At 44.0% G+C, this 11,816-nt stretch overlaps 1 protein-coding gene across 1 annotated transcript in view; it reads right to left on the reverse strand.

The window, feature by feature from the left end:
- The window catches only part of TAPBP (TAP binding protein), a 47,515-nt gene extending 46,661 nt beyond the window's left edge, over positions 1-854 (reverse strand). The window contains exon 1 of the mRNA XM_077484699.1: positions 517-854. Within this exon, the coding sequence (XP_077340825.1) occupies positions 517-565 (49 nt within the window). The 5' untranslated portion in view covers positions 566-854. The remainder of the gene's footprint in view (positions 1-516) is intronic.
- Positions 855-11,816: the final 10,962 nt, after the last annotated feature.

Here is an 11,816-nt window from a genome sequence, read left to right on the forward strand (position 1 = left end):
GTGCTTATAGAGACCGTTGGTTATGTTCTGTTCATATGTTGGATCCCATGAGCATGCATGCTCCTGTTTATTGTACAAATGAATGATCTGAATACCTGTGTATGTTTTACCTGTTCCCTTTTTCTTCAATAAACAAATATTAAATAAAAATATATATATATGTAGAGAACGTTGGCGCTATATAAATATCCGATAACTCAGTCTCACACTATCAATTCACTATACGGGTGTATCCACAGATACATAACAGGCAAAACAATATGGACACCAACAAAATGAAAGTAACTGACTTGGAAAGTCCCCGGGCCTTTAATAAAAGTGCAAAAGAAACGGCAGAAAAGATGCATTAATCTATACATTAAAACAAGGATATAGTATATAGAGGGGGGAAGACAGAGGGGATGAAGGGGTTAAGTTTGGCGCGCTAACGCAAAGGCGGTGAAGGTGAAAGGAGGAGAGGAAGAGGGAGATGGTACGTATAGGAGAACAGCCATGCACAGAATTACCCGTACTTACCCAGAGGGCAAACGAAGAATATTAATTTGTAGATTGTCGAGGGAATCATGATGTCAAAAGGCCTCGATGTCACTGTTATAAATGGTTTCTAGAGATCAGATGTCTTGCAGGGAGATCGCAGCAAATGAACGTCGCTCTGCCCCTCGCTGAGAGTTCTCACCCCCTCTAATACAACATTTACCCCTCGCTGTGTCTTCTCACCCCCCTCTAGTATAAGATTTACCCCTCTCTGGCCCCTCTGCTCACAGATCCTCTGCTCAGTGTAATGAGACCTGTGTCTACGGCTCTTTCACTTTCACTTTCCTGAAAGTTGGCAGATTACTGTATATCAGAATACGCAGCACTTGTCCAACCGCCTCTGTGCAAGGCTGAGCCTCCAGGGGAGACGTGGCTGACATGCAGGCGGACTACAAATCCCAGCAATCTCTGGAGGGCCTGCTAAAGTTTTTTCTGCAGTAAAGCACATGCATTTCATTGCAATAATATACACCGATCAGCCATAACATTATGAGCACTGACTGACAGGTAAAGTGAATAACATTGATTATCTTGTTATTATGGCATCTGAAAGTGGGTGGGATATATTAGGTAGCAAGTGAACATGTTGTCCTGGAAGTGTTGAAAGCAAGAGAAAATAGGCAAGTGTAAGGATTTGAATGACTTTGACAAGGGCCAAATTGCACACCTCCCAACTTTTTGAGATGGCAATGAGGGACACCTATCAGCAAAAGTAGGCAGGCATAGGACAAACCCCTTGCTACGCCCCCTTAACCACTTCCTGACCAGCGCACGCCGATGTACGTCTGCAGAATGGCACGGGCAGGCATATTGGCGTACAGGTACGTCCAATCTTTAATGCCGCCCTGCCATCGCTCGCGCGCCGCCGGCGGATCGCTCGTATGCTGGTCGGGACCCCCGTGAGTCCGGTCGTGGGTCCCGCGGACTCGATCGTTGCGGGCATACCCGCAATCATCTCACGGGGAGGCTGAACGGAGAGATGCCGCTGTAAACAGCATCTCCCCGTTCTGCCTAGCAACAAGTGATGCTGATCTCTGCTCCATGTGATTGGAGCAGAGATCAGTGTTCACAAAAAGAAAGCCCAGCCCCCAATAGTTAGTAACACACCCCTAGGAACACTTAACTCCTACACTGCCACCCACTGGTTAACCCCGTTACTGCCAGTGTCATTTACACAGGTATCACTGCATTTGTATAGCAGTGATTGCTGTATAAATGACAATGGTCCCAAAAATGTGTCAAAAATGTCCGATGTGTCCGCCGTAATGTCGCAGTCACAATAAAAATCGCTGATCGCCGCCATTACTAGTAAAAAAAAAAAATATTAATAAAAATGCCATAAAACTGTCCCCTATTTTGTAAACGTTATAAATTTTGCGCAAACCAATCAATAATCGCTTATTGTGATTTATTTACCAAAAATATGTTGAAGAATACGTATCGGCCTAAACTGAGGGAAAAACATTTTTTTATATATATTTTTGGGGGATATTTATTATAACAAAAAGTAAAAAATTATGTGTTTTTTTTTTTAAATTGTCGCTCTATTTTTGTTTATAGCGCAAAAAATAAAAACCGCAGGGGTGATCAAATACCACCAAAAGAAAGCTCTATTTGTGGGGAAAAAAGGACGTCAATTTTGTTTGGAAACCACGTCGAACGACCACGCAATTGTCAGTTAAAGCGACGCAGTGCCGAATCGCAAAAAGTGGTCTGGTCTTAAGCCAGCAAAATGGTCCGGTCTGAAAGTGGTTAAAGAAGAAGATACAGGTCTGTGAGAGACAGAAATCTTGCTTGTTTGTAGGTGACCAAATACTTATTTTACACCATAATTTGCAAATAAATTCTTTCAGAAATCCAACGATGTGATTGTCTGGATTTGTTTCCACATTTTGTCTCTCAAACCCCTTTCACACCAGGGCGTTTTGCAGGCGCTATAGCGTTAGAAATAGCGCCTGCAATCCGCCCTAAAGAAGCTGCACCATTGTGTGCAGTGTGAAAGCCCCGAGGTGCGCTGGCAGGACGTCAGAAAAAAGTCCTGCCAGCAGCTTCTTTGGAGCGGTGAAGGAGCGGTGTGTTTACCGCTCCTCCACCGTTGCTCCCCATTGAAATCAATGGGGCAGCGCTGTAATGCCGCCGGCAAAACGCTGCTATTGTGGCGTATTGCCGGCGGTTTTAACCCTTTCGGGGCCGCTAGCGGGGGGTAAAAGCGCCCCGCTAGCGGCCGAAATGCGCTGCAAATCCGGCGGTAAAAGGCTGCTAAAAATAGCGGCGTTTTACCGCCGACGCTCTCAGCGGTGTGGTGTGAAAGGGGTCTCATAGTTGGTATACCTATGATGACAATTACAGGCCTCTCTCATCTTTTTAAGTGGGAGAACTTGCACAATTGGTGGCTGACTAAATACGTTTTTTGCCCCACTGTATATAGCACACTACTTCTGACATTACGTTTTATAACTACTGTTATGCAGCTGTGAGCACTTTTTTTGGCAGGTGTACCGTTGGCACAGATGGTGAAAAGACAGGAAGCAAACCAGTGATTGTAAAAAATGCAGTTACTGCTCACAGGTGTGAAATCAGGCCACACAGCCAGCTACCGGTGAAAGTAGAAATAAGCTCTAATTCAATGACATTTAATTTGATGAAGCACTATATATTATATACATTTAACTTTTTTTTTTATAAAATACTTATTTTCACCTTTTTTCATCCTTTGTAACAGTTCAATGTTGCTGATCTGTAGCCTCTTTGGAGCCACTTCCTCTCTACGCGCAGCCCAGTGATGGCTGAATGGCATTTCTCAGGGGGGATTCCTGATGATGACAACAGTGGGCCATGCCTGTGCAACATGTGTTGAAACTGCCACTTGACGCCTCCCTAAAAAGCCTGGTGACAACACAGGAGAGCACTTGGGAAGTGGGGACAGAGAGTTGTTGTCACCCTACAGCAGGAAGTGCAGTTAGATGAAATGTTAACTGTAAGGCCGCGTACACACGCGGGGACTGTTCGGCCAACTTTGTCCGCTGAACAGTGTTTCGGCGGACAGTCCGCCCGTGTGTGGGCTTTCAGCGGACAGTTTCAGCGAACAGTCCGCTGAACAAGGTTTTTCGGAATTTCCGAAAAACTGTCCGCTGAAACTTTGTTTCAGCGAACAGTTCCCTCGTGTGTAGGCTTGTTCGACAAACTAAGTTCCGCGCATGCTCAGAAAGGATTTACACGCCGAAAGTTATAATGCAGTGTATAGGACGTCGTATTTTTCGTCCCGTCGTACGTGCCGTTCACGTCATCGCGCACGGTTTCAGCAAACTGTTCGTTCGTCGTGTGTGGCCATGTCCGTCCATGCTAATTTTGAGCGGACTGTTTGCCGAAACTGTTTGACGGACAAAGTTGGGCGAACAGTCCCCGCGTGTGTACGCGGCCTAAGTGAATGTTTGCTTTAAAGCAGCCATTCTCAACCAGGGTTCCGTGGAACCCTAGGCTTCCTCCAGAGCTGGCTAGGGGTTCCTTGAGCTGTGGCTGATTTACCTCCTGTTTGATGGTGCCTACATAGCTTTGAACCAATGCCACTTGGAGGAGCCAGTGGTATGACACCAATGATATTTATAGTTCTCCGTAAGGGGCCATTCTTACCACCACCGTAAAAAAGGGCATTCTCACGGACTACAAAAGCATGGGGCATTCTTCTCACTGACCCCCAAATGAATGACTTTTATCAGGGCTTCCCGAGACCTGAAAATTACTGTAATGCCACGTACACACGACCAGACTTTTTGACAGCAAAGGTCCCACGGAATGAGTCCGTCGGACAATTTGATCGTGTGTGGGATCCATAGGACCTTTGCTTGCCAAAAATCCGGTGGACTTTAGAAACAGAACATGTTTTAAATTTTTCCACCGGAACTCCGCCGGACAGAGAAATCCGTTCGGGTGTATGCTAGTCCGATGGACAAAAACCGACGCTAGGGTAGCTATTGGCTACTGGCTATGAACTTCCTTATTCTAGTCTGGTCATACGTTATCACGTTCAAATCCGTCAGACTTTGGTGTGATTGTGTGTGGCCAAGTCCGTTTGCGCGGAAAGTCCGTCGGAACTCCGCCGAAAGTTCGTCGGACCTAGTCCCTCGAAAAGTCCGGTCGTGTGTACGCGGCATAAGGGTTCCCCTGGGGTAAAATGGTTGAGAAAGGCTGCTTTAAAGGTTGACTGTAGCAGAAAATATTGTATTCTGGTAACTGAATGTAGCTAATGTCAATAATGATCGTTTACTGTATGGGAAATCCTTTTATTCTGGAGTGTTTTTTTTTTAGTTTATATACTGTATGTAATACTTAATCTTGCCCAGAAAAAAAATAAAACCACACAGTTTCGGGTAAACGCACTTTATTCTACAAGCCAACAGTAATTAGTCACCTTAACGAGGGCCGCGGCCCCTCACTACAATAAATTATGGCATTAAAAAAAAAAAAAAAAAAAGAAGTTGTGTGTGTTTGTATGTACCCAGCCGTACATACACACTTGTACAATTATGTATACACAATAGTGTTCCTTATTCGGGTTAGTACAGTAAGAGAACCTGTCTATATACATGTGATCTACACAGATACATCCGTACACCTATGACGTGGTGCGCTCACCGGCGTGAACAACCGTGCATCTATACGCACACGTGTATACAAACAGGAAGGGATGGCACATCTCATGTCTGGGCGTGCTGCACCTTGGCGTACCTTATGTCAGTCTACTTACACTTATAAATAGTTTGGCTTCTCTAAGAGATGCCACATTATATACATACATATAGGTGTCTGAAAAAACAAACTATATACATAGACACACACACATCTACTGCGAGGACTCAGTATAGTCTAATCATATACATCTGTAACAATATTGCATAAGGATACAATACCTTTGTGCAGGTACAGTGTATACAGATATACACACACAGAGGGCTGGTGTGTATGCTTTGCATCATGGCAGGACTGAGGAGGTGTCATCTCTAGGAACACATGGGAGAGTTTTTTTTTATTTTATTTTTTATTTTATTTTTTACACAAAAGCTCAAATCTAAGGGTCTACTTATAGAAAATTTGCTGTGCAAGCAACTCAAGCATTTATACAGCTATCACTAAAAATCCCAGTATTTTGTCTAACATGCATTTCTGATGATCATCAGCTCCATCTAGTGGCCGTAATGCAGCATTTTACAGATTTGCGGTATTTCAGGAATATACCACATTATGGCCACTAGATGGAGCATACGATTGTAGGAAACACACATATTAGCCAAAATCCATAGATTATTTGTGAATGCTTAAGGCATTTGTTCAGCAAATGTTTTATAAATAGACGCCTTGGATTCACCATGTTTTGGCTTTTGTGGCGAGCTTCAATTGCTTAGAATGGAGGTTTTGGCAAGCTCTGCAAGTTGTAATGCCTGCTATACATTCCAGGCAAGATCAAAATGTACGCAAAGCGGTGCAAAATATGCTGGATGTATTAGACCCTTCTCTATTCATGTAGAGAAAAGCCATTAGAAATGCAAAGCATTTAGAGAGCTTTAATAAGGCAACACAAATACCTGCTCTCTGCACCTGTGTACATGAGGCCTTTCAGTGAAGGAGCGATGCCAGGGAAATGGGCATCAGGATCACACATGTGACATAGGCCTTATGGCCTGTACACACACAATCCAAAAATCGGATTGTTAGCACAAAGCTTTCGAGAGACGATCATGACAGTTCATCCGATATTGTCCGATGAGACAAGCACAATTTTTTTTTTTTCGGATTATGCCAGTTCGTACGATTTTAGTTTAATCAGTACCATTGTTATCCGAAAATACAATACAAATACACCAAAACATGACATCACTTCAGATTTTTTATTCTGTCGTACGAGAATTTTCGTAACTTTAGTAAACTCTCCATTTTTGATATGCAACTAGCATGCAAAAAAAAAAAAAAAACACACACCCATAGCCAAATCCCACTGCTCTTATGAGAGGCCCGGGGCTGCCATTCATTCTGAATGGTGCCCCCACCCATCTCAGCTTGCAGTGCGTTTGCAGGAACCGCAAGGAAATTGCATGGTCAAAAAAAAAAAAAAAACATGCGTTTTCCCTGCAGCCGCATTTTAAAAAAAGTGCATGCACCCTTTTCCCAGGGGAAATGTGGGCACAGCAGCCCATTCATTGGCTGCCCACAATGGTGTGAATTCTAGCCTAAAAGGATAGTTCACTTCACCCAGTGCGCCCCAGCCGCGCCGCTGCCTCTGCAGATAAGGGTTGTTTGTAGATTAAAATAAACTGTGCAGCTCTGACTAAAAACGAATAATACCCTTGCTATAGGTGTAGGCCATTTACAGCTTATGAAGCCTGACTGGAATACTCCCATGACGTTGCTAAGTGAGGCCTAGTCATCACTACTCACCTCCACCATCACAGGAGTGAGCGTTGTCTCTGATTCAAACCCCCTCACATACTCTCTCCCCCTGATTCAGTAGCTCTGAGCTCAGCATTTGAGAGCTCATTCCTGTAGTGCAGGAGGTGAGTAGTGATGACTAGGCCTCACTTTACAATCTAGGAATACTCCCATGACGTTGTTAATTCTAAACGAGCAGGGCCCTCTAATTCCTCAAGTATTGAATTGTATTGTAACTGTACTGTCTGCCCTTATGTTGTTATTATACAGGATTTATATAGTGCCAACAGTTTGCACAGCACTTTACAACATAAGGGCAGACAGCATTGTTACAATACAATACAATTCAATACAGGAGGAATCAGAGGGCTCTGCTCGCTAGAGCTTACAATCTAGAAAGGAGAGTCAAGTTATACAAAAAGGTAAGAAGTGTGGGGGATGATCAGATGGAGATGGGATGAGCATGGGAGGAGGCGATGAGAGAGCTAGAGAGCAGGAGGTCTTGAGAGGAACGAAGAGAACGTTTAGGTTGGTATGTTTTTTGAGGAGGAGGGGGTGGTCAACCTCTCCAAAGGCAGCAGAGAGATCCAGGAGTAGGAGTACAGAATATCGTCCATTGGTTTTGGCCATTAGTAGGTCGTGTTAGTTTTAGGAGAGCAGTTTCTGTGGAGTGTTGAGGATGAAATCCAGACTGAAGGGGATCAAGAAGGCTAATATAAGCATGGTGGCTACAGAGTCGGTTGTAGACCAGACATTCAAGGAGTTTGGATAAAAAGGGGAGCAAGGAGATAGGGCGTAGGTTGTTAAGATTGGATGAGTCCAATGAGGGCTTTTTAAGTATGGGACTGACTCGTAAATGCGCAAACTGTTGGCGCTATATAAATCCTGTATAATAATAATATTCCAGTCAGGCTTCATAAGGTATATAAATGGCCTACACCTATATAAGGACTTTATTCAACTTTAGTCAGAGCGGCACAATTTTATATACAGATGCCCCTTACCTGCATAGGCAGTTTTGTGGTAATGGCAAACTATCCCTTTAAAGCAGAACTAAACCCATCGATTTCACGGTTTTCTTTAAACCAAACTGTCAATCCATCAAATGGCTGGTGTCGTAACTGATCACATGAGCAGCACCATGGCAGTTCCAAATCAAACAGGGGTTAAGATGGCAGCTTCCTTGGCTGAAAAAGATAAGAGGGTTTAGTTCCGCTTTAAGGGTTAAAACCTAAGAGCCCGTGCAGATGAGGCAAACTCCACCAAGCAGAACGTCTGCTTAGCAAGGGAACTGTCTTCTGATCTCCGCATAAAAGGCGGATGACAGGTCCGCATCCGCTACGCTATGCAGAGCAGACACAGCCCCGCTGTTCTCTATGAGGCGGTTGGACATCATTCAATCAGATCTGCTGGATGGATGGGCATATGGATCCCCATCCGTTTGTTTTTAACGGATTGGATGCAGCCGGGTGTCAGCAGACATCTGCCGCTCCATAGAGAGCTATGGATGTTCTGATAGGGTCCACCTGAAAAACTGACAGATAGACAGATCCGTCCGTCAGTGTAAAAGGGGCCTAAACCATACATTGATTAGACAGGAGTCTTCCAGGATCCAACTGTCATTTCTGGGCCAATTCACAAATTGTGTGTGTGCATATACACACACACACACACATATATATATATATATATATATATACACAAACACACACATATAATACTATAGAATCAGGTAAAATAACAGCCTAGTGAGATGCCCCCTTTGTGTTCATTTTGGTAACATTTTCCAGAGATGTCAGACCGCCTGGATTTCTGCCACTGCAAAACACCTACACCAGCCCGGTAATATTGCTATGTCTCTTAAAGATTTGACCATATGTGTGTACATCCACCAATTCACCTCAGAGACTTGTAGTGCTACTGCTAGAATTCATGAACATTTGAAGTGGACTGTTCATTACAATACAGAACGCAGTTCCTCACCTCCTTCATGCTTATTCAATAGGACAATGCAGAGCAGTAAGAATAAAAGGAAGTGCGGTAACCCATAGCAACCAACAGGCTTTCAGATAATTGATACATGTTACTGCCTTGTGCACACCATTATTGCTCTTGGTTCTGCCTCATTAAAGCGGGAACTAAACCCATCAATTGAAGTTTAAAAACAAACAGTTACATTCCAGCATGTGTCGGGAATGTAACTGGCCCATTTGCTTGTGCTCTCAACCAATCTGTCAACCCATAAAATGGCTGCTGTCATAATGGATCACATGTGCAGTTAAAGATCAAACAGAGGCCAAGATGGCAGCTTCCTTGTCTGAAATCAATAAGAGGGTTTAGTTACGCTTTAAATAACCTCTCTGGCCTTTATATATGATGAGCCTCTGATGTCAGCGGTTCTTTGTGAATTATAAAGTTGTGTTTTTCTGAATACACAAAATGGCCCCTAGATTGTGTGTTAGTGATTGCTGCCAGGTTCTTATCATTCAACTCTAAAGGGATCCTTCAAATGTGTGGCCAGGGGGCAGTAAAAGCAGGAGGCTGAGCTGCAGATTTGATGTCCCCCAACTGCCCACCTAAACAAAGACATGCAGATGCTCGGCGATGTACACATGCCACGGAGCAAAGCAAAAGTGAATCCCTCTGTTACATTCGGAGGGCAGTACTGTCACTGTGTATGATCTATTAAAATGAATGCGGCCACACTGCACATGGTTGCAGCACAGTGGTTCAGACTTTTTAGGGTTAAATCAAACATTGAAGAGGTGACATGTCGCATCCAAGCCACCTGGTAACCGCCTCTGAAAAGCGTTCCACGGAGGAGTGGCAGAAACTGAACGAACGTAAATGCACAGTATGTAATATACCATATAAAATCAATACAAACAGTTACATTCCAGCATGTGTCGGGAATGTAACTGGCCCATTTGCTTGTGCTCTCAACCAATCTGTCAACCCATAAAATGGCTGCTGTCATAATGGATCACATGTGCAGTTAAAGATCAAACAGAGGCCAAGATGGCAGCTTCCTTGTCTGAAATCAATAAGAGGGTTTAGTTACGCTTTAAATAACCTCTCTGGCCTTTATATATGATGAGCCTCTGATGTCAGCGGTTCTTTGTGAATTATAAAGTTGTGTTTTTCTGAATACACAAAATGGCCCCTAGATTGTGTGTTAGTGATTGCTGCCAGGTTCTTATCATTCAACTCTAAAGGGATCCTTCAAATGTGTGGCCAGGGGGCAGTAAAAGCAGGAGGCTGAGCTGCAGATTTGATGTCCCCCAACTGCCCACCTAAACAAAGACATGCAGATGCTCGGCGATGTACACATGCCACGGAGCAAAGCAAAAGTGAATCCCTCTGTTACATTCGGAGGGCAGTACTGTCACTGTGTATGATCTATTAAAATGAATGCGGCCACACTGCACATGGTTGCAGCACAGTGGTTCAGACTTTTTAGGGTTAAATCAAACATTGAAGAGGTGACATGTCGCATCCAAGCCACCTGGTAACCGCCTCTGAAAAGCGTTCCACGGAGGAGTGGCAGAAACTGAACGAACGTAAATGCACAGTATGTAATATACCATATAAAATCAATACATGCATATAATTACATGCATGTCATTGCCATGTAACTGAGGCCTAACACACACAGAGGGCAGTGCCCGCAGTAGAGCCATTTTATCTACATTGCACAATTTAGAAAAGCAAAAGGAGAAGAAATTATTTTAAAAGGGAAATTCCAGTTGGTGAGAAAGAAAACCCTACAGTTGAACTTTCTTACAGATTCTTATCTGCTGTGTGTGTTCCACAGATATCCAAACAGGCCATTCCCACGCAAATGCCAAATACTTTCAAAATGAGTGTAAGGGACTGTCTTCACAATGATCTGTTCTAGGGTTGTAATACAAACATTAGCACCCCAAAATAACTATGGACATGCATGGAACTCAAAAGGTGAAACTACAAGTACAATAAACCTCAGGACATTGTTGTGGACGCCTTCTACCACTGGTCTCCAAACTGCGGCCCAAGGGCCAGATGTGGTCAGATGCAATGCCCTGCCTGCCTTTATCTGGCCCTTAGGGCACTATCCCCCCCCCCCACACTAAAACCAACAATGGATGCTCTTCCTCCCACTGATACCAATGATGAGGCACTATTCTTCCCATTGATACCAATTATGGGACACTATTCCTCCCACTGACACCAATGATGCAGCACTATTCCTCCCACTGATATTAATGAATTGGGCACTATTCCTCCCACTTATACCAATGATAGGGCACTATTCCTTCCTCTGAAACCAATTACGGGGCACTATTCTTCTCACTAAAACCAATGATGGGGCATTATTCATACCACTGATACCAAAGATAGGTCATTATTGCTCCCACTAAAAGCAATGACGGGACACTATTTCTCCCACTGATACCAATGATGGGACACTATTCCTCCAACTAAGCCCAATAATGGGGCACTAGTCTTCCCACTGACACCAATGATGGAGCACTATTCCTTCCACTAACACCATTGATGGGGCACTATTCCCCCCACTGACACCATTGATGGGGCAATATTCCTCCCACTGACACCATTGATGAGGCACTATTCCTCCCACTGACACCATTGATGGGGCACTATTCCTCCCACTGACACCATTGATGGGGCACTATTCCTCCCACTAAAACCAATGATAGGTCCTTGTTTACTCTCACTGACATTTGGGCATAGTCCCACCCCCCTAAAGGACAGTAAACTGGCCCTTTGTTTGGAATCCCCTGCTAAATACAGGAGCAGGTACTGGTACTACAGGTTCTGTAGTACCCCCATGAATTGGTACTAAAACCAATTCATAGGGG

Source organism: Lithobates pipiens, unplaced genomic scaffold, assembly GCF_037356315.1.
Source record: "Lithobates pipiens isolate NorthernLeopardFrog02 unplaced genomic scaffold, aLitPip1_a1.2 Scaffold_1, whole genome shotgun sequence".
Classification (NCBI taxonomy): domain Eukaryota; kingdom Metazoa; phylum Chordata; class Amphibia; order Anura; family Ranidae; genus Lithobates; species Lithobates pipiens.